This window comes from Cervus canadensis, chromosome 17 (genome assembly GCF_019320065.1).
Source record: "Cervus canadensis isolate Bull #8, Minnesota chromosome 17, ASM1932006v1, whole genome shotgun sequence".
Taxonomy (NCBI): domain Eukaryota; kingdom Metazoa; phylum Chordata; class Mammalia; order Artiodactyla; family Cervidae; genus Cervus; species Cervus canadensis.
The window spans coordinates 10,650,903-10,673,670 of record NC_057402.1 but is presented as its reverse complement, the minus strand read 5'-3'; the positions used below and the strand labels follow the sequence as shown (position 1 = coordinate 10,673,670).

The window sequence follows — 22,768 nt, the reverse complement described above, 5'->3', positions numbered from 1 at the left end:
CACTGGTCTAGTGATTAGGAACTGGCTTTCTCCCTGCAGCAACCTGACCTCAGTCTCTGACCAGGAACCGAAACCCTGCTTCAAGCCATGGCAGGTCGGGGCCACCAAGATCAGAACCAGGCCCTCAACATCCTCTATGATCACCTTCCCTCTCTGCCTCTGCCATGCATCTGCTTGGATATGATCTGTGCCCAAGCATGGGTCTCCTGGCCTTCTTCCATTTGCTTATGCTTCTGACTCCACTTCCTCCACACTTTCTAGAACAATCCACCTCAGGGTTCCTCTCTTGAGTTAGCTGCTTTACTGAACTACTTTTCCAAGGTACTCTTGTGGCCCATTCCCAGGCCTCTCCTTTCCTGTAGCTTGGATTTAAGTGATAATGCAAGTGGCAAGGCCTTTTCTTGGGCATCTTTGTTAAAAGAATGAAAGTTCTAGCCCTGAAACGACTCCTTTGGTAGGGGATGGGGTTCCTTCGGCCTCATATCATCCCCAGAAGAGCATACTTGGGTTGTGTCCTAAATCCCACCACAGAGGGACTTCTCATGTTCTGAGGGGGCCCAGGTCTCTCTTGTCCAGTCCAAGGCTCCTGGGTCTCCTGGTGGCCCCCAGGAGGCTCTGTCTTGGTCATGTCATTGCACGGCTCAGAAGTCAGTGCTCCCTGCCCCACCTTTGTCCACCCGTCTCACTCCTGGCCTTGTGTTTTCAGCACTGAAGCTGGAATTTCTACCAGAAGAGTTTCATTTCACCATCTGGCCTAGTCTTCTCTGGCTGCTATGCTGAGCTAGCCCATCCAGGCAAGGTCCTGCTGCATGGATAGCACTATTGGGTCAGCCTGTTTGGCCAATGTCTTTGTGCCCTTCACCCCTGGACCTGACTTGTCAAATGTCTGGTTGCCATCAGACTCCATGATTCTATATGTCCAAGGCAGTTCATAGCCAGCCGGGTAATACCCAAGTCCCAGCCACATACACACACATACACACCCACCCTATCCTGTGCATGATTGTCCTCTTTTTCCCACATCACTTTTACTTCCTGTGCGGTAGGGGGCAATAATAACTCTCTCATAGAAGGCTGTTTTAGTTCAGTTGGTAAAGAATCTGTCTGTAATGCAGGAAACCCGGATTCAATCCCTGGCTCGGCACAATCCCCTGGAAAAGGAAATGGCAACCCACTCCAGTAGTCTTGCCTGGAGAATCCCATGGACAGAGGAGCCTGGCGGGCTATAGTCTGTGGGGTTGCAAGAGTCGGACAGGACTTAGCGACTGAACGACAACAACTACTACTAGAAGGTTGGTATAAAGATGAAAAGAAACCAGATGAGGGACGGAGAAGATGCTGTCAACATATTTGGGATTTTCAGCCTCTCTGGTACCCCCATTTCTCCCTGGAGCTGGGTGAACACACAGAAGCCCCCCCAGGGGTCTGTCCTCTTCCCAGCCTCCTCTCTGCAGTGGGACCTTCCTCTGTCTGGGGCTCTTGGGGGCAGGGGGCAGGGGGCAGGGGGAAAGTACGGATGAGGGGCCACGCTCTGACTGCCAGTTGGGCAGGAAGCAAGGCTGTGAGACAGCCCCCAACTGAAACAGCCCTCCCGCACCTGCTCAACCATTCAGAATTGCTTCTCTGCCTACTTCAGCCTTGTTTGGGGATAGAAGACTTCCTGGCCAAATGTCCCTGGCAGACCCCCTCGGCCCCCGTCTTACGCCGCTCTGTTCCTGGACAGACACCAGTGAAGACCCGTCCCCACTCCATTCCCAGACCACACGTCTCAGTCTCAGGGTCTCTGACGCACGGCTGGTGAATTGTACTCTTTTTATTCACGGCCCGCTAAGTTCCTGCACTGCACAGCCTGGCCCCGCCTCTAGTCAACTTGGGGGTTGACGACTGTGCCCACAAGGAGGTCTCTTTGAGTCATCTCATCCTCCACAAACAGCAAGAAGGGTCTGTTGACCTTCACGACCACGGGGACCTCCTTTGCGTTCAGGGGGATTTTCAGCAGATTTTCTGTGTGCATGGCTGCGTCCGCAGCTAAGCCATGCTCACTCACCTCTATCTCAGCTTGATGCAGGGCCTGGAAGACATAGATTCTGGGTTAGCCCCAGACCAAGCTGGCGGGAGTGGGGGAGGCGGTGGGGGTGGGGTGTGCCCAGCAATCTCCTATGGCTAAGATCGGGGGGCAGCCCCCCCCCCGACAGCTGATGCCAGGTGAAGGAAAGCTGGTTTCCACTCCTGAAAAGCCACCAGCAGTTGGAGGAAGGCTGGCTTCCACTCCTGGAAAGCTGCCTTTGGCTCCCAGCAACTGGATTTGCCCTTGAACGTTAGATGTCCCCAAGAGGGGTCAATACTAGGGTTGGTGATTGTTGTGTTCAGACATCCTCAGGGTTGGGCAAATGACTCAAGGAGTCTGTGCGTTTAAAAGGGAGGAAAGGGGAATAAAACACAGAGGAAGCCTGGGTGGTCTGAAGGCTTAGAAAAAATTCCCGCAAAATAACTGAGAGATAGTCCTTTCCAACACTTTTAGAAAAGGATGTGATGAAAACCACCAGGGAGCTAGGTTTTCTTGTCTCCATCCAACCAAGGACAACTTGCCCTCTGAGAAAAAGCACTTTTGCCAGAACACACATGACCCCCGATCTGCAGGAGGCCCTGCTGGGGAACGTGGCTATGACATTGTTTGTATTGGATTGTGAAGAGCTCAACATCTCCCAAACCCAGCACTCAGGGCACACCTGCTAGGTGGATTTTGTTAGTGGCTCAGATGGTAAAGAAGCTGCCTGCAGTGCAGGAGACCCGGGTTCGACCCCTGGGTTGGGAGGATCTCCTGGAGAAGGGCATGGCAACCCACTCTAATATTCTTGCCCGGGAAAGCCCATGGATAGAGGAGCCTGGCGGGCTACAGTCTACAGGACTGCAAAAGAGTCGGACACGACTGAGCCACTAACGCTTACGGGGCCATGGAAAGCACAGCATGCCTGTGGGGTCCCAACTTTGGAACTCCATCGATGTCTCTGAGCAACAGGTCCCTCATCTCCCAACTAAAGACCAGGGTTCTTTGGGTTCATTGGGAGACTGAGTGAGAGAAACCGTGAGAAAGTATTTTATAGTTTGTCAGGTGCTGCACCAGGATGACAGACTCTGATTGCTATTTACGTTCTGGGCAGTGTTACAGGGCAGCCACAAGGCAGCCAGCTAGCTAGTGACCTTGGCGGAGTCATTGGAGGGCAACCCCTGTGTCTGCCAGGGCGGGTAAAATTATCTCACGAGTAGATGCTTCCTGGCATCCCGATGTCTAACCGGCATCTCCAGTTTCGCAGAGCTAGTCTCTGCCTTCCCGAGACCCACCCCTCCTTCGTCTTTCCTGCCTCAGACACTGGCTCCATTGTTTCCCACTCTTCTAGCTCACAAACCCGACTCCCCTTCCCGCTCCCCAGCTCTGTCTAAAAAGCCCACAGCACCTTCTCATCACTGTTAACTCTCCCTTGAATGCCCCGTATAACCACCAATATCTCTCACCTGGGTTACCCACCAAACTTCCTACTGGGTCCCTCTTCCTCCAGGGACACTGCCTGTTTTCCACATGGCAAAAAGTGATCTTTGTAAAATGTGTCAGCTCATGTCAGCCTTGGTGGTCTCCCATGTCAATCAAATAAAACCCCAGTCGTATCCAGGGCCTGGGAGACCCAAGTGACCCGGCTCTGCCTGACTTCTGCCTTCACCTCCTACCAGACTCTGTCTTACTCATCACTCTAGCTGCCTAGGCTTTCTTGGGGTTCTTAAAAAATGTCAAGTTCACATCCCCTCCAGATACCCTGGTTGGTCTCTTTGCCCAGAACACAAGTCCCCAGGCATATGCCCCCTTGCTCTCCCTCGCCCTTTATCCAGGACTTGGCATAAAGGCCAACCCAGCCCTTCTAATGCCTGCCCACTGCACCCCAGCCCACTGTTCCTGGTCTCTCTGCTCTCTTTTCTTCAGACGATGTATCACAGGTGGACACAGAGAATAAAGGTCTGTGGGTATGCTCACTGTCTGCCCTGTCAATAGAACATAACAGCTATGAGAGTAAGATATTGTCTGGCTGGCCCATGACTTTACCCCTGCATGCCTCCAGGGCTTGAAGCGATAACCTTTGAGTGAATGAATGATGAAAGGACCCCCAAAGCCCAGGGATCTGGGCAGATAAGAGGTATAACTGCTGTATTAAAAAACTGATTTTCAATCAGGGCTGTGATGGATAATAAAACAGAGACCCTAGAAATTGCCCCACTCACCTCCAAATTAGGCAGGGGAGCCTTCAATGTGATGTCCCGTGAAATTGCTGTGGTAGTCAGCATATGTTTGGGGTCAATCTTGTGAAGTAGATGCTTTAAGTTTATCTTGACGGAGATCTTGAACTTGGGCAGAACTAAGTGCACCAGTCTGTTAAGAATGAAAATGACAAGGAAGCTGAGCTATGTCTCTGTCCTGGGGTCCATGGGCTGTACCTTGCTTAGGCTGATAGATCTTTTCCTATAGAAGTGTTTGTTCTCAGGGCTTGCTTGGGGGGAAGATTAAAGATGCTGGGGTCTGAGCTGCAATGTTGAATTTCCAAGCAAACCACTAACTCAGAATACACTTTACTATTCAAATGATTCCCTTCGCAGGCTTTCTATACAAGAGAAGATGAGGGTCAGACCAAGGGCATTCAGCCCGGAGTCCCTCTAACCCTCCATCTGGAAGCAGCAGTTTAAACTGGGTGGTGAGCCTAAACGTGCTGAGGGGGTTGGGGAACATGGGATCCTCTTGCTGCAGGTAGAGCATAGGGATTTTTCACAGGAGAGGAAGTTCCATCTCAGATGATATTCTTTGGAACAGAAAGGAGGACCCCTCCTTCTACAGATCAGCAGCTCTAACTAAGGGAGAGTATTAGAAAGCAGTTGCAAGAAGTCAGATATGACTTAGCAACTGAGCAAAACATTACAATGTGCAGTGCCAGCCCTCTCACCCAACATTTTTAGTTGCTCACAAACCAATCCATCTTAGCCTGTGTCAATGCCGTGTTGAGCTTCTGATTGGATAGCAACCCACTCAGCTGGCTTCCTCCACTGCTGAATCCCCTCTGCCCCAACCAGGAATACTGTGGGAGGCACAACTGTGGCAGAAAATGACAGATCCACTCTGAGATGGCTCTCAACTGTAGGATTAAATGCTATTTACAGATTTCTTCCCAATCTGCACATTTGTTGCCCGAAGACTGTTCCCCGACTCCCACCACTAAGATCAGTGGGCCATTGAAGATCACACTTTCGCTATGTAATTTATCTGCGTTAATTGGAGCCTGATGGACACGTTACTCAAGTTGGATTGATTCAATTCTCTCTTCCAGGATTATGTAATTGGAACTGAAAGATGCTCAGTGTAGTGTGGGTTGGAGCATCTGATTGAACGGAGGAGAGTCGTGTCTGTCCACAGCGGTCTCAGCTTGACATTTACTTCCTTAAGATCATTTCCTACTTAAGATCCCTGATGAACATTCCACCACTGAATTCTGTTATATACCCTACCCATTCTCTCATAGCTTTTCTACAGTTTGAAGTTGCGTATTTGTTAGTTGACTTTGTAGCTTTTCTACCAGACTGAAAATTTCGTGAGAACAGAGATGTGTTTGGCTAATCATTGTATTCCCAGCACCAAGCAGTTTCTGGCACAGAATAGATGCTCAGAAAATATTTTGGGGGTGAGTGGATTGTGTGCTAGTGTGGGGGGAAAGCTGGTTTGCTGAGCTGGAGAGGGAGAAACAAGGACTTGTGACAAGAGAGACGGAGTTCCAGGTGACTTTGCTGTCCCTTGTTCCACTCCCTCATGAGACCTGGCTGTGTTTATTCCCTGAAATTCCATTTCATGTATTTTGTAAGTTTCGTGAAATTCTCATGTATTTTTCCAATAATTCCTCTCTGTATCCCACTTGATCTTTTACAAAGTGGGTTTCTGATATTGTACATGTCACCAAAAGAACTATAATTAACAGTTGAAGGGGCTTCCAACTTGGTAATTGGATTCAGGTCACTATTCTTCCTGTTTGGTTTGTTTCATTTTCTACACATATCCTAGGAAATAACCAGATGCCAAACTTGTCCACCCTTGCCACCCAAATAAGGCTTTTGCATAGAGGAAGTGAGGGCTGAGCAAAAATCTAATTCAAATCTAAAGTATTTCTTCAGAATAACATACCTGAAGTCACTGGTTTTCTGAAGTTTAGCTCGCTTAGTAGTCATCTTTTTTAGAACAGAGTCAAATTGCCCTGCATCTGGGAGCACAAGAATTAGGGACAAATTTTCTTCGCAAGGCATCTTAACCATCGTAGCAAGTAGCTCCTCTGACCGGCTGTAAATCATCCGTTCTGTCTTTCTCATCATGTCCACCTGCACTTTGGTTTGGTCATTCACAAAGAAGTCCTCCTTCTGGGTGAGTTTGGCCTGAAAAGCTGTTTTCAAGATACCTGGGAAAATCAGGAAGGAAAAGTCAAAGAGTGATCTGGTGGAAAAGTCATCATCACCTTCATGTTTGGGGCCCCCAGAGGTGATCTGCTTGAGAAGGAAGCAGTCTGCTAAGGTGACACCTTGACTCTAGTGAGCAGAATAGTTAAAATTCTAGACGGGTCAAAGGACATAAAGGCAAACACATGATTTTCAAAAATAATCACCCTACAATTTCTTTAAATCTGTATTTCTCAAAAGATGTTTACCAAAATAACTGCCTCTGGAACTATAACACCAAGAAAGGATTTTGTCATCAAATAATTTAGGAAACATTGATCACAGCATCCCTTCCTTGAAAATTTCTACTGCATATGAGTGTTTTAAAAGTTCAAAGAATGGTAAAGAAATCTATTTAAAATTTATTAAACTTGCTGTTCAGTAGGAGCCAACACAACATTGTAAAGCAATCACACTCCAAAAAATTAATTATTTAAAATAAAGTGTATTAATTTTATTCAAGGAGGTAAGCTTTTTATCAGAAAGGCACACACACCTCAGTACACGTGCACATCTCTGTGTGAAATTCTATTTTAAATAATGCAATTCCCAGTGGATTTTAAGAAAAATTCAAAGCATATGCCAGTTAAAAAAAGCATCCATCACCCAGAGTAATGGCCATCTGGTCTGGTCTGGAAAATCTCTACAAGTGTTAGTCTTGCTTCTGATTCTAGAGGCAGACTTGAAGTCCTCTCTGTTCTGTTTTTGCTTCTTGCTTTCTGGAGAGTGGTATGGTAAAGCTTTCGAAAAACTGTCGGAGGCTGGTGGGCTACAGTCCATGGGGTCGCAAAGAGTTGCACATGACTTAGCGACTAAACCACCACCACCAAGGGAGAATCATGCTGCAGAGTTCTCTGGAATATCCAGAGAAATGATCCCTCCAAGATCATTCATGTTGGGACTTCCCTGGCAGTTCAGTGGTTAAGACTCCTTGCTCCCAACGCAGGGGGCACAAGTTCAATCCCTGGCTGGGGAAATAAGATCCCTTAGGCCACACAGTATGGTTAAAAAAAAAAAAAAAGGATCATTTGTGGAGCACTTTTTATGTCCCAGGAATGTAGTTTGGAACTGTGGGCCTAAATATGAATAACAGATGGTCCCAGTGGCTTCAGCAAACATCCTATGCTGGAAAGCACTGTTTGGTGAGCAGTTCCCTCACTTATCATGCACAGGACAAACACTAATCATGTCCTGGTAGGAACCATGTTTAATCAGTAATAGAATATCCATGAATTGACTCATTTAAACCTAAAATTCCTAGAACTCAAAAAATGTTCCAGGTACCATAGTACCTACTGAGGTTAGAACAATGAATAACACAGAGAGCTGATTTATGTTTTAAGAAAACTGTTCTGGCCTTTTAATGGAGAAGAGGTTGGAGGCAGGCATGAATGGCAACCGAGTAATTAACTTTGGAAAGTCATCTAGGCAAGAGATAGTGTTGGCCTGGGCTAGAAACTTCCGGGCTAGGTTTCTCAGATGGTGAGAAGTCAACACATTCCAGGTCGACTCTGCAGGCAGAATCCATATGACTTGTGTTCTTGGATCTGGAGGTTTTGTGTGGAGCAGGTGGGTAGATGGTGCTGTGATTCTCTGAGATGAGGAGACAAAGGATGAGGAGACCAGGTTGGGGGGTTGTATTTGGAGGTCTGTGAAACACCCCCCCAAAGGTATTAGAATCTGGCCCTCAGGGGAGGTGGTCCGGGCCTCATCTAGAGACTAGGGAATAGAGTACAGATGGTGTTTGAGGCTGTGAGCCCAGGTGAGGTGGGAGACACTTTTAGAAGTCAGGAGAAGAGAAAACAGCAAAGGAGACAAGAAAGAAACAAGCTCTGGGGTAAGAGGCAGGTGGGAGGAGTGCTTGGACAGGGAAGACAGAAGGGGCGCCGCCTTGAGGACGACGAGGGCACGACTATTTCTTCGCTGTGATGGAAGGGGAGGGTGAGAGGAGAGGTGTTGTGAGCCTTGGACAGCACGTGGAGGACATCCTGCCTGACCTGCTTTCTTGTCCGCATTCGGGCAGTTGGAGAGGTCACAGCTGAGAGTCAGTGGAAGAAGGAGGCAGGTGATACTGAGTGGAGGAAGAGGATGTAAATAGATACCAGCGAGGGGTAACTCTGAGGCCACCCGAAGAAACACTGGTGTCAAGATCTGTGACCAGGAATCCACACTGATATTTTAGATACGTGGTGTGTGACCCTAAATTCAACACGGGGCACAGATGCAGAAAGCATCTCATCTCGCACTAATCCGACCTTACAAGACAAGCGAATTAGCCAATGTTCATGGCTCTGCAAAAAAAGATGTCTTTTTCCCCCCTTTTTTATCAGCAAGAATGATCACGTTTTACTCCAAAATATCTTAAGCACCACAAACAAGATGACTGAGAGGATTAAGAGAAGAAACACTGAAAAATGCTAGACAATGCAGTGATATCAAAGTCAGTTAAAAAAGTTTTAAATCTACTGGTTTCTGAGAAAATGGGAGATACTGACAAAAATTGTTTGTTTTTTTTTTTTGACTTAAACCTGTTAGGAAACACAAGGGCAAAGATTACCAAAACAGGAATTCATGCACTTAATAAGCCTCACCTTTGAAGAAAACATGGTTGACAAGATATAGGATGGTCTCAGGGTTCAGGTCGGTGATTAAGTCTGTGATTTTCGTATGTGTTTTTTCAGCCACGTGGTGGCTGATCGCCTTCTTGGCTTTTTCTGTATCTGTAAAGTCAATCATCTGAATGTCCACTCCCTGCAGCTTGCTTATCTGTTGAAGGAGCATCTGGTGGACCACTGTTTTGCTGTTGATAAAGAGAATGTCATGGTGCTTCAGTTGCTTCTTCTTCATTAGCTCATGCCCCATGTGGACAAGATGCTGTATGTGCTTGTGCACATCCAACAGTTCAGGGTCAAGTTTCAGGTCCTCAGGGTGGTTGGTGCTCATTGTGGATTTGATCACCAGGGAGAGAGTGGCCAGGGTGGTGGTCATGGCCACAGGGGAGAAGATGATATTCTTTCTGGGATCCTCAATTATCAAAGCCTTGAACAATTCTTGGGCAAAAGCCTTAGGGTGAGCTTCCGTCTTCTGGGAGAGAGCTGCAATTTTCTTTAATAAGGTTAGGTCCATGTGCTGTTGAGAGTGTTGTTGCTTTTCAGAGAAGATGCTATTAAACAGGCCACAGAGGATGAGGACCAGAGACAGGGCCAGATGCATTCTCCTGTGGGACATTTCTGCGGCAATCCAGAGCTGCTATTGGAAGGAAGAGGTATGTGGGTGAATATTCCATGGAACGTGTTCTCAATGCTGTAGGGATTGAAAAAGGCTCACTTTATCTATATGCAGCTCACCTGGTGGGGTTGCTATTAGTCCTGCATTGGAGGATGCCAGCTAAGTCCAATGAGGAAGGTCTAATGAGGATTTTGGAACCTGACTAAAGACAAATTAAAGTGACCTGATTAAGAGGGCAGCTAGTTCTGCCCCTAGCTGACCCTGCAAGTGAGTCTTCTCCATCCACACTTTTTTCTTTCTCTTTTTAAGTACAGGGTTCATGACACTATCCTGAAAAGTGTGGAAAGGAAAGAAACAGGAGGAGAGAATGAGCCAAGATTGCAGGTTCAGACACCCACAGAGGTCTGACCAGAAATACCCCCATGGAAAGACAGCAAGTGTAGGGAAATAAGGCATGCTGGGGGCTGGGGAAAACAGACCAATGTGCCCAGGTTGAAGTGGCTGGCATTACTTAGCTCCAGCTATGACTAGGATCAGTTCTGGGGCAGTGGTGCTGGGTATCTTTTTTGTTGTTTTTATTGTTTCTGAAGCATCTAAAAATCCAGATTTTTACGTGAAAATTCAACCTTTCCAAAAGCAACTTGCTAGCAGCCCAAAGTCCAGATGCAGGCCTGCCAAATCTGACTTTAGAGATGCTGGTGTGATTTCTAAAGTGAATCCCGGGTGGCGCTCAGACAACTTGGTCATCGGCTAAACCGAGAGCCTGGCGGAGGTCGGCTCAGGAATCCCAGTCGCCTCACTTACGCCCTGTCCGTGCTGTCAGCCACGGCCCCTCACCCACTGTTGGGGCAAAAACCCCTCTCTGTCCTCATGCGGCCTTCCCGGATGGCGCTAGTGGTAAAGCATCTGCCTGTCATTGCAGGTGACATAAGAGACACGGGTTTGCTCCCTGGGTCAGGGAGATCCACTGGAGTATAAAATGGCACCCTACTTCAGTATTCTTGCCTGGAAAACTCCATGGGCAGAGGAGCCTGGAGGGCTACAGTCTACGGGGTCACAGGGAGCTGGACATAACTAAGCGAGCAACCACACATGAAGGAATGAATGTCCCCATACGTGACCCCACGACTGAGACCAGAAGTCAGGCCTTGCATCTGAAGGGAGTGCAGATGGCAGGATTTCTGGCTCCACTGATGGGAAGGAAAAAGATGAGAACCATGACCTGATTTTGTGCTCAATTTTACCTCCTTAGGGCAGGGCCTCTCCTCCCTTCCTTAGTCTCCTATGGTACCCAGCTCAGTTCCAGGTACAGGGTCCACTTCTCTGCATTATCCCTGCCACCCTGGTGTCCCTTATCATGAAATAGCATCTACTGTGAACTGAAGGTTTATGCCCCTCAAAATTCCTATGTTGAAAGCCCTAGCTCTGAATGTAACAGTACTTGAAGGAAGGCCTCTGGGAAGTAATTGGAGTCGGATGAGGTCATGAGTGTCCCTTGCATGTAGCCATATATTAGTTTCCCATATGAGAAGCGACACCAGAGTACGGGCTGTCCCCACTCCGTCCCTGCGTGTGCACCACAAAGATGAGGTCCAGTGAGGACACAATGAGAAGACAGCCATTTACAAGCCCAAACTCTCACCAGAATCCAGCCATGCTGGCACCCTCATTTTGGACTTCCAGCCTCAGAGCTGTGAAAGAATAAATTTCTATTGCTTAAGCCACGTAGGTCATGGCATTTTGTTATGCAGCCCAAGTTGCCATGACAGCGTCACCCACCTGTCAATCTTCCCCCCACCAACATTTCCAGACACCCTACAGCCAGAGTGGGCTCCTCAGAGTGTCAATCACTTCTGTTTCTTGGTTCCCCACGAGTTTCAAGGGGATGGAGTCCAAATTCTTCAGGTGGCAGAGAAGTCCTGCCATACCCTGGTTCCTGCCAGCCCGACTCAGCAACCTGGTCCTAAGCAGTCTACGTCAGTCCCTCATTGTCTCCTCCAATTAGCCCCTACCTCTCACTGCCAACCATTGTTCTCTCAGCCTTCCCCCCTTCATCACCTCCCCCATCCACCTCATCTAAGTGGGAGAAGGGTTGGTGAGAATGGAGGACATTGTGGTTGAGGGGGCCAGAGAGTGGAAGAGAGCTATGGGGTGGGGAGAGCAGTGGATGCAGGAGATTCTAGAAAATATACACATCCTTATTATCCTGGATCTTTCATCATCTCACCCAAGGCAGAGGCTGCTTGACCTATAGCAAAAGAGCAATAAAACACCCACCCTCACTATCCCCAAGAGAAGAAAGCTGACTTACCCTTCAGGGGAGCCCGCCGTTATCTATGATGTTGCTCTTTGCCTCTGTCAGTGACTTATTTATACTGCCATTGGTGTAGTGAAATGGATAAACCTGAATTAATACTAACTTGGCCAAATAGTTGTGTTCAAATACGGTGCAGACAAAACAAGAACTGAATCATTTCAGTTCCGGTGAAGCAGTGAACAAATCAATGGATTGTGGTAGTGTTTGAGCTGCCGTTCATTCAATTACTCATGCATTATTTCAACAAACACTTACTTAGCTTTTACTAAGATCCATGCTCTGGGCTAGGTACGGGGTGGGGGCGGGGGCATTATGCCTAAGGCCTGATTTTCACCCTTGAGGAGAACCTCCAGCTTCAAGGATATCCTAGTTTTGAAGAAGCAACAAACATGTAAAAGGCCCGTGGGCTACATTTTGGCTAGTTCATGAAGAGCACACAGTACCACTAAGGAGTTGTGTTTGGAAAGAGAAGGGCACAGTTAATAACCTAGGACAATTCAGAGAGATTGAGTAACTGTTCCTGTAAGTCATAAAAAATAGGCAGGAGTCAACATATTGTCAAGGAAGCGTGAAGAGGGGATTCTGAATGCTGGGGTTGGGTGGGGTTCCCTGGGAGAGTGGTGGTCAAGGCTTTACCTGCAAGTTTTCCCCAAGTCTAGGCAAAATTCAGTTCTGACATGGTGGGGTGCAGCGACTGCCAAATGTTCTCTTCAATAGCCACTAAAGAAGTGGACAAAATCAACAAAAAACAATCATTTCAGTGCTATAGAAATTCACCAAAGGCCCACAACAAAGATGAAGGGTGAGGAAGATAAACGTTCATTAACAAAAGTACTGAACTCTGTGTAAGGACAGAGTGAGTGTCTACATGCTTGTCTGGGGTTCTGCTGGTGGGTGGTCTATCCAGAGTCCGACTGCTGCTGCCGGAGCAGACTCACCTGACTTGGAACCTTGTCAGTTAAAGTAATAATATTGGTGGCAAGCAAAGCGTGTATGAGCATGGATTGGGGGGCAGTGGTTCTGTTAACCTGCAGCTGTAGATCAATAAATGGACTAGCGGATTAACATGGGATTAACCAAGGAGTTCCAAGAGGCGTGACAGCTGTAGGGGGCTTGATAAGCTCTCTGCATGTCCCAGGTCAAAAGGTGCTTTTGCACACGGGCACCAGAGACTGGAGAAGACCCAAGGTACCCACCCCTCCCTGGCCCTTGGGGAAGTAAGAGAGAAAGATAGAAAGTAAAATATGGTGGTACTTGAGGTTTGAATGGGCTTATCGTCCTGCACACAGATCCATCAGCAGAAAGTAGAACTTTTGTTGGCTTGAGGTGTTTGAAAGCAATTTCTGTCAAAATATGGCTGAACAATAGGCAATACAGCTCTGTGATGACCTAGAGCTGTGATGACCTCCTAGTGTGGGAGGGAGGTTTGAGAGGGAGGGGATATATGTATACATACAGCAGATTCACATTATTGTACAGCAAAAACACATACAACGTTGTAAAGCAATTATTGTTGTTTAATCGCTATGTCATATTCCACTCTTTGCAACCCAATGGACTGCAGCACACCAGGCTTCCTTGTCCTTTATCATCTCCCAGAGTATGCTCAAACTCATATCCATTGAGTTGGTGATGCCATCCAACCAACCATCTCATTCTCTCTTGTCCCCTTCTCCTGCCCTCAATCTTTCCCAGCATCAGGGTCTTATCCAATGAGTCAGCTCTTTGCATCACGTGGTCAAAGACCTGGAGCTTCAGCTTCAGCATCAGTCCTTCCAATGAATACTCAGGGTTGATTTCCTTTAGGATTGACAGGTTTGATCTCCTTGCTGTAAAAGGGACTCTCAGGAGTCTTCTCCAGCATCACAGTTCAAAAGCATCAATTTTTCAGTGCTCAGCCTTCTTTATGGTCCAACTCTTCCATCCAAACATGACTACTGGAAGAACCATAGTTTTGACTATACAGACCTTTGTTGGCAAAATGATGTCTCCACTTTTTAATATGCTGTCTAGGTTGGTCATAGCTTTTCTTCCAAGGAGCTAGTGTCTTTTAATCTCATGGCTGCAGTCATTGTCTGCAGTGATACTGGAGCCCAAGAAAATAAAATCTGCCACTGTTTCCATTTTTTTTCCCTGTCTATTTGCCATGCAGTGTGGGACTGAATGCCATTATCTTGGTTTTTTTGAATGTTGAGTTTTAAGTCAGCTTTTTCACTTTCCTCTTTCACCTTCATTAAGAGGTTCTTTAGTTTCTCCTTGCTTTCTTCCATTAGGGTGGTATTACCTGCATATCTGAGATTGTTGGTATTTCTCCCAGCAATTTTGATTCCAGGTTGTAATTCATCCAGCCTGGCATTTTGCATGAAGTATTCTGCATGTAAGTTAAATAAGCAGGGTGACAGTATACAGCCTTGATGTACTCCTGTCTCAATTTTGAACCAGTCTGCTGTTCCATGTTCAGTTCTAATTTGCTTCTTGACCCATATACAAGTTTCTCAGGAAACAGGTAAGGTGGTCTGGTATTCCCATCTCTTTAAGAATTTTCCACAGCTTGTTGTGATCCACACAGTCAAAGGCTTTAATGTAGTCAATGAAGCAGAAAAAGACAGTTTTCTGGAATTCCCTTGCTTTCTCTATGAGCTAGGAATATTGGCAATTTGATTCCAATTTCTGGTTCCTCTGTCTTTTCTAAATCCAGTTTGTACATCTGGAAGTTCTCAGTTCATGTACTGTTGAAGCCTAGCTTGAAGGATTTTGAGCAATGCCTTGCTAGCATGTGACATGAGCCCATGCCGAGATGACAGAGTAGAAGGACGTGCACTTATCTTCTCCTGTGAGAGTACCAGATTTGCAATTAGCTGCTGAACAGTCCTTGACAGGAGAATGTTGGAACCCACCAAAAAATGATACCTGACATCCAAGGACCAAGGAGAAGTAACAACAAGATGGTAGGAGGGGCTCAGCCATGTTAAAATCAAACCCCATACCTCCCAGAGACTCTTGGAGGGCACAAACAAAACCTTGTGCACACCAGGACCCCGGGGAGAGGAGCAGCGGCCCCCATAAGAAACTGCGCCAGACCTGCCTGTGTGTGTTTGGAGGTCTCCTGTGGAGGCATGAGTCAGCAGTGGCCTGCTGTGGAGACAGGGGCACTGGCAGCAGCAATTCTGGGAGGTATGGAATGTTGGCATAAGTCCTCTTGGAGAAGACTGCTATTATCCCTACCATAGAGCCACTGGGTGGGTGACCCGTAAACTGGAGAACAATTATACCAAAGAAGGGGTCCACTTATACCAAAGTAGGTGCCCAACATGCTGCTGTGGAAGAGCATAGAAATAGCTCCAGAAAGAATGAAGAGGCTGGGCCAAATCAGAAATGACACCCATTTCACTGGTAGTGAAAATAAAGTCTGATGATGTAAAGAACAATATTGCATAGGAACCTGGAGTGTTCATAGATCCATGAATCAAGGTAAATTGGAGGTGGTCAATCAGGAGATGGCAAGAGTGTACATTGACATTTTAGGAATCAGTGACTTAAAATGGATAGGAATGGGTGAATTAGGTGGGCAAGAATCCCTTAGAAGGTATGGAGTAACCCTCATAGTCAACAAAAGGGTCTGAAATGCAGTACTTGAGTGCAATCTCAAAAATGACAGAATAAACTTGGTTCATTTCCAAGGCAAACCGTTCAATATCACAGTAATCAAATTAATTATGCCAAAGAACTACCACTAATAGTGGTAGGTACTGCAACCACTAATGCCAAAGAAACTTAAGTTGAACGGTTCTATGAAGACCTCCAAGACCTGATAGAACTAACACCAAAAGAAGATGTCCTTTTCATCATAGGTGATTGGAATGCAAAATAGGAAGTCAAGAGATACCTGGAGTAACAGGCAGGTTTAGCCTTGTAATACAAAATAAAGCAGAGCAAAGTCTAACAGAGTTTTGCCAAGAGAACATACTGGTCAAAGCAAACACCCTCCTCCAACAACACAAGAGACAACTCGACACATGAACATCACTAAGTGGTCAATACTGAAATCAGATTGATTATACTCTTTGCAGCCAAAAATGGAGAAATTATACAGTCAGCAAAAACAAGCCTGGGAGCAGACTGTGGATCAGATCATGAGCTCCTTTTTTCAAAATTCAGAGCTAAATTGAAGTAAGTAGGGAAAACCACCGAAGAGAAGTACGCCATTGAAATGAAGTGCAGGGCAGTGAAAGTTGCTAAGTTGTGTCTGACTCTTTGTGGGCCCATGAATTATATGGTCCATAGAAGTCTCCAGGCTAGAATACTGGAGTGGGTAACATTTCCCTTCTCTAGGGGATCTTTCCAACCCAGGGATCGAACCCAGGTCTCCCTCATTGCAGACAGATTCTTCACCAGCTGAGCTACAAGGGAAACCCAAGAATACTGAAGTGGTTAGCCTATCCCTTCTCCAGGGGAGCTTCCTGACCCAGGAATTGAACTGGGGTCTCCTGCCTTGCAGGTGGATTCTTTATCAACTGAGCTATCAGGGAAGCCCCATAAGGCCATTGAAGTATGAACTAAATTAAATCCCTTATGATTATACAGTAGAAGTGACAAATAGACTCAAGGGATTAGATCTGATAGACAGAGTGCCTGAAGAACTATGGGTGGAAGTTCACAATATCGTACAAGAAGCAGTGACCAAAACCATCCCAAAGAAAAAAGCAATTATATTCCAATCAAAAAACATAACAAATGAGGATAAAAAGCATTGCAGACACAAGGTGACCTCTAAGAAGCAAGTATAAAAATAAAGAAAGACTGAGAAGAAACACCACTCGTCAGTAATTGCAGGGGAACCACATTTCACAGGTCAGTCCAAGCAAATTTCTAAATAAACAAAAACAAAAACCCACAAGAGGGGGAGAGTCAGAATCCAGAGTTACTACTATATGTTATCTGAAATATCCAGTATTCAACAACAACAAAAAATGTGTGATAAATGCAAAGAAAAAAGAAAGTGTGACCCATATTCAGGAAAAAAAAGAAATCAATAGAAATGGTTTCTGAGTGTCCAAAGATGTTAGATTTAGCTGCCAAAAAGTGCACAGCAGCTATAACAAATACATCTAAAGAAATAAAGGAAACCATGTTTAAAGAATGAAAGAAAAATGAAGACAGTGATACAATATGTAGGGAAACTCAATAAAGAGATAGAAATTATTTTTAATAGAAATTCTGGATTTAAAAATAGGCACAATAACTGAAATAAAAATTCACTAAAGGACTCAACAGTAGATTTGAGATGGTGGGAGAAAGAATCTGTGAATTTGAAGCTGGACCAATAGAAATGATCCAATATGAACAGAGAAAGGAAAATTTAAAAACTGAAAAATAAATGAACAGACCTCTCATTGACCAGTGATACAAGATCAAGCATACTAACATAACTGTGATGGGAATCCCAGAAGAAGGAGAGAGAAAAGAGTGGAAAAAATATTTGAAGAAATACTGATGGAAATCTCCTCAAAGTTGGTGGAAAAACATTAATTTACAAACCCAAGAAGCCCAAAGAAATCCACACCTAGACACTGTAATTAAATTGTTGAAAGGCAAAGGGAAAATCATGAAAGCAGCAAGAGGAAAAATAACTTATCACATGCCAAAGAATAACAAAACAATTCGTGGTTGACTTCTAGTTAGGAACAATGGAGGGAGAAATGCAGTTGGATGACATAGTTAAAGTGCTGAAGGAAAAAAACACCTGTCAACAAAGAATTCTTTCCAGCAAAGCTTCCCTTTGAAAATGAAGGTGAAATAACATTTACAGATAAATAAATATTCAGAGAATAGTTGCTAGAGAAACTTTTTTACAGTAAATACTAGAGCAATTCCTTCAGATTGGAAGGAAATGATACCAGATGGTGATTTCAATCTACAGAAAGAAATAAACAATGGTAAAAAAAATTGCTCTTGTAGCTCAGTTGGTAAAGAATCTGCCTGCAGTGCAGGAGACCTGGGTTCAATTCCTGGGTCGGGAAGATCCCCTGGAGAAAGAAATGGCAACCCACTCCAGTATTCTTGCCTGGAGACTCCCAAGGACAAACAGAGGAGCCTGGTAGGTTCCCAGTCCATGGGATCGCCAAGAGTTGGACACCACTTAGCGATTAAACCACCACCACCACCAAAAATAGTAAATATGTAGGTAAATATAAAAAACTCTAAATATATATTCTCATTATTCTTTTCTCTAAATAGCATAAGATTGTAAAAAGCAATAAACAGAACAATGTGTTGTTGCATTTATAACATATATATACACAATAAGATACTCTTAAGGAGGGCATGGCAGCCCACTCCAGTATTCTTGCCTGGAGAATCCCATGGACAGAGGAGTCTGGTGAGCTATAGTCCATAGGTTTGCAAAGAGTCAGACACAGCTTGAGTGACTTTGCATGCATGCACATACATACAAAATATACATACAATAATAGCACAACCTGGAGGAGGAAACAGCAGCTTACTCCGGTATTTTTGCCTGGAGAATCTTATGGACAGAGGAACCTGGTGGGCTACAGTCCATGGAGTTGCAAAGAGTTGGACATGATTGAGCACGTGATGGAATAGTACAAAGAAGGGGGAGGAAATGAAACTGTATTAGGCTCAAGGTTTTATATTTTACTGAAATTAAGTTAATACTACTTTGAAGCAGATTATGATAAATTAAGATTATACTGCAATCCCTAGAGCCAACAAAAAGAAAAAAAAAATTCAAAGAGAAATTAAAGTGATTCACTAAAAATTTTTACTTTCCCCCAAAGAAGGCAATAAATAAGGAACAGAAAAGCAAAATGGGTATGAGGTTGGCAAAATGTGAGATATAATTCAAATATATCAATAAATACATTATATACAAATGCATTAAACTTCATATTTAATTGAAACAGTCAGGCTGAGTAAAAACCCAAGACCCACTTATATGCTATCTACAATAGATACAGCTTAGATTCAAAGCCACAAATTGGCTAAAATGATGGGAAATATTGCTAAGGATAGTATATAGTCTTCTCAACAAAATAGGTCTAACAAATTGAGAAGAGAAATTATAAGAAGTATATTGTCTGAATGCACTTCCCAGGTGGCTCAGTGCTAAAGAATCCTCCTGTCAAGCAGAAGACATGGGTTCCATCCCTGGGTTGGGAAGATCCCTTGGAGAAGGAAATGGCAGCCCACTGCAGTATTGTTGCTTTGGAAATCCCATGGACAGAGAAGCCTGGTGGGCTACAGTTTATGGAGTCACAAAAGAGTCCGACACGACTTAGTGATCAAACAGCAACTTGTCTCACTATGATACATTTATAACAGAAAGAAATCTGAAGAAAAAAAAAATTTGGAAAGTAAACAAAGCGCTTCTGCATAATTCATAGTTCAAAGAAGATATCATGGGTAAAGTAAAAATGTTTTAAACTAAATGAAACAAAATTATCAGCATATCATAATTTTTGGGATGCCACTAAAGCAGCTGAGAGAGGGAAATCTATAACTTTAAACACCTATGTCAGAAAAGAAAGTGCCAAGATAATTAAATGGGGAGTGTGCTCAGTTGCTAAGTCATGTCTGACTCTTTGTGACCCCATGGACAATATAGTCCATGGAATTCTCCAGGCCAGAATACTGGAGTGGGTAGTCTTTCCCTTCTCTAGTGGATCTTCCCAACCCAGGAATTGAACTGGGGTCTTCTGCATTGCAGGCGGATTTTTTACCAGCTGAGTTATGAGGGAAGCCCATTCATATGCAAATGCAAAACAAACCAACAAACAAAAACCCTATATCCTTACCTCTCAGCATATACCAAATTCAACTCAAACGGGCCAAGTTTTATGTTTGTGTGAAAAATCATAACATATCTGTAAGAAAACAGAGGAAATTATTTCTGTGACCTTGATTTAAGCAAAGTTTTCTTAGATCTAACACCAAAAGCATGAATCAGACAAAAATTAAAAAAAAATTGATAAATTAGATTTCATTAAAACTTTGGTGTTTTGGACATAATGAAAATGAAACATCTAGGCACAGACTTGGGGAAAAGCTTTGCAAAATGTAGATCTACTTAGGGACTTTTCGTCCTAAATATGCACATAGCTCTTATAACTCAATGTACGCTATTGAGACTGTGTATAAAATAGATAATTAAGGAGAACCTACTTTATAGCACAGGGAACCCTACTCAGTGTTCTGTGGTTACCTACATGGGAAGGAAATCCAAAAAAGAGGGGACGTAAGTAAACATATAGCTGAGTCACTTTGCTGTGCCGTAGGAAGTAACAGCATTGTAAAGCAATTACACCCCAATGAAAATTAATAAGAAATAATAATAAAGAGAAAAACAATCTAATTTAAAATTGGGCAAAAGACTCCATAGACATTTTACCAATGAAGACATATGAATAGCTAGTAAGAACATGAAAATGTGCTCAGCATCATTAGTCATTAAGGAAATGCAAAAGAGGCCAGACTCAAAAGATTACATACCGTATCATTAATGTAATAAATCCAGGAAAGGTAAAGTTTTAGAAAGAGCGGATTAGTGGTGACCTGGAGCTGAGAATGAAACAGCAGGACCTTGGGATCCTTGCCTCCCCAACCCCCTCGGCCCATGTCCTCTGCCTGCCTTTTGTCTGTGGGAAACTTGCGTGGCAGAATGAGTTTAATCAAAGAAATGAGAAAAGCAGAAACAAAGGAAAACAGCCAAAGGAGACCAAATAATAATAATGTAGTCATTAAGCAGAGTCAAGGACCTTTAGTTCTTTCTCAAGGACTAAAGATAATATTCTGAAACATATCCTGCGAGCGGTCTTACAGATACTAAAACACCATTTGGAAGACGTTAGCTACATGATGACTGGGCTGTAGCAATGACATAAGCTGCTACAGTTCCGAGAACTGACCTCAAAGAAATGGGAACAAACAGACCCTGGAACTGATGATTAACTGTACCTAAAACACCCAAGATGACGCTGGTCAGACCACTGATGACCGATTTCAAGATGACTGTCAGAGATGATGGTGCTGTTTCTGCTATAGCTCCCCCATCCCCACCCCCACCCCCCAGGTATATAATCTCTTGGCCCATGGTTACCAAAAGGTGAGGAGTCAACCTTTGGACAGATGTCTGCCTCCCTCCACACTCCATCCCCTACCCTCCAGTAGCTGGCATCTGAGATAAAGCAAACTTTCCTTTCCACCAACCTGGCCTGTTCATTGGCTTTTGAGCAGCAAGCAGCCGGACCCACCGCATAGTCTTTTGGTAACAAGGACACATACTAGAACAGGCTAAAATGGGCTTGAGGACATTTCTGGTAATTGAAAAAAGTTCTATAACTGGATGGAGGTGATGCTGCAGAATGTTACAAACGAACAAAAAAAAATCACTGAATTAGACATGCACAACGGATGAATTTTTCATATGCAAATTATGGGCTCGGGAAAGCTATCGTTTTAAAAAGAAAGATGAGCATTGGCTGCAGGCTACGTAGGAAATATGATGAGCTGGGGTTCCAAGGACCTGAAGGTGAATACCAGAGTCCTGACTGGCGTCTGTGAGGCCCCTTGAGCGAGTTACTCATCTTTCTGAGCCTTAGCTCCCTTCTTTGCAGTGGAGAAATAGTATTCATTTTGCAGCTTGTTCTGAGAGGTTGTCCCTCCAGCAGGAAATGGCAACCCACTCCAGTATTTCTTGCCTGGAGAATCCCATGGACAGAAGAGCCCGGCGGGCTATAGTTCATGGGTTTGCAAGAGTCAGACTCGACTGAGTAACCGAGCATGCTGAGAGTGTGAGGATTTAATGTATGTACCCAGTAGGTACCCAATACGTGATGCTCTCCTGACATTCTACGGGGTTCAGAGTCCCCTGGGGGCCAGCTGCTTTTCCCACTGCCTGGACCCCGGTCTCCACTCCTCCTCCTTCTCAGGCTAACTCAGCTCCTTCTTCAGGACTCAGTTCAGAACTCTCCTTGAGAAAGCCTTTCCTGACAGCCACCCTCTCTCCTTCCACCGGGGAGGGGCTAGGCTCTGCGAGCTCCTACAATGCCCGGTGCTCACCTCTCATGACCATGTCTCACTGAATACTTGGGTTCATTTCCTCCCAGTCTGAAACCTTGGAATCATCTGCATGCAATTCGTGATCCTCTCCTTTGTGCTGGCACACAGCAAGTGTACAAATACTCAGTAAATGAACAAATGAGCACATTAGATTACTTTACTTTGAGGGACCCTGTCTTTACAGAGAAACCCCCGCTCCCTCCCAGGGGCCATGCCTCTGCCCGTATGCTGTGGGCCCCTTGGGGGCACTTCTTTTTTTGATTGGGGAGCAGGAGTTGAGCTAGAGGAAGGATGGGCTGCCGTATCCAGTACTTCCTCTGCCCAGACCCCTGTGAACATTGAATAGCCATAGTGGCCGCCTCTATGCCGAATGCCACTGAGTATCACACCTAATCTTCCATGTCTCATTCAACCCTCACAACAATCTCGCCAAGGCAGGTAGTGTTCTCACTGTTCCTGTTTTAGAGCTATGGACCCAGGCTCAGAGAGGTTCAGTAACTCACCCACAGTCACACAGCTAGTGGGGGACAGAGCTGGGATTCACACCGGTGTCTACCCGACACCCGAGCCACGCTCCTAACTCAGAGTCCCCTGGCCAGTCATCTCCTCTTTATGGTACTAAATCATGGG

At 45.1% G+C, this 22,768-nt stretch overlaps 1 protein-coding gene across 3 annotated transcripts; it reads right to left on the bottom strand.

The window, feature by feature from the left end:
* Positions 1-1,795: 1,795 nt before the first annotated feature.
* Positions 1,796-20,684, bottom strand: LOC122455181 (uterine milk protein-like). 3 transcript variants are annotated; one of them, XM_043490138.1, is made up of 8 exons: positions 20,570-20,684; positions 19,876-19,944; positions 18,562-18,609; positions 12,695-12,778; positions 9,105-9,762; positions 6,209-6,476; positions 4,270-4,417; positions 1,796-2,071 (listed from the first exon to the last, which is right to left on the bottom strand). In XM_043490138.1, the coding sequence occupies exons 5-8, from the start codon at positions 9,739-9,741 to the stop codon at positions 1,862-1,864; spliced, it is 1,263 nt and encodes a 420-aa protein (XP_043346073.1). In that variant the 5' UTR covers positions 9,742-9,762; positions 12,695-12,778; positions 18,562-18,609; positions 19,876-19,944; positions 20,570-20,684; the 3' UTR covers positions 1,796-1,861. The 3 variants fall into 3 exon arrangements, with proteins under 3 accessions (XP_043346073.1, XP_043346071.1, XP_043346072.1); XM_043490136.1 differs by lacking the exon at positions 18,562-18,609; XM_043490137.1 differs by lacking the exon at positions 18,562-18,609 and having other exon boundaries at positions 9,105-9,759.
* Positions 20,685-22,768: the final 2,084 nt, after the last annotated feature.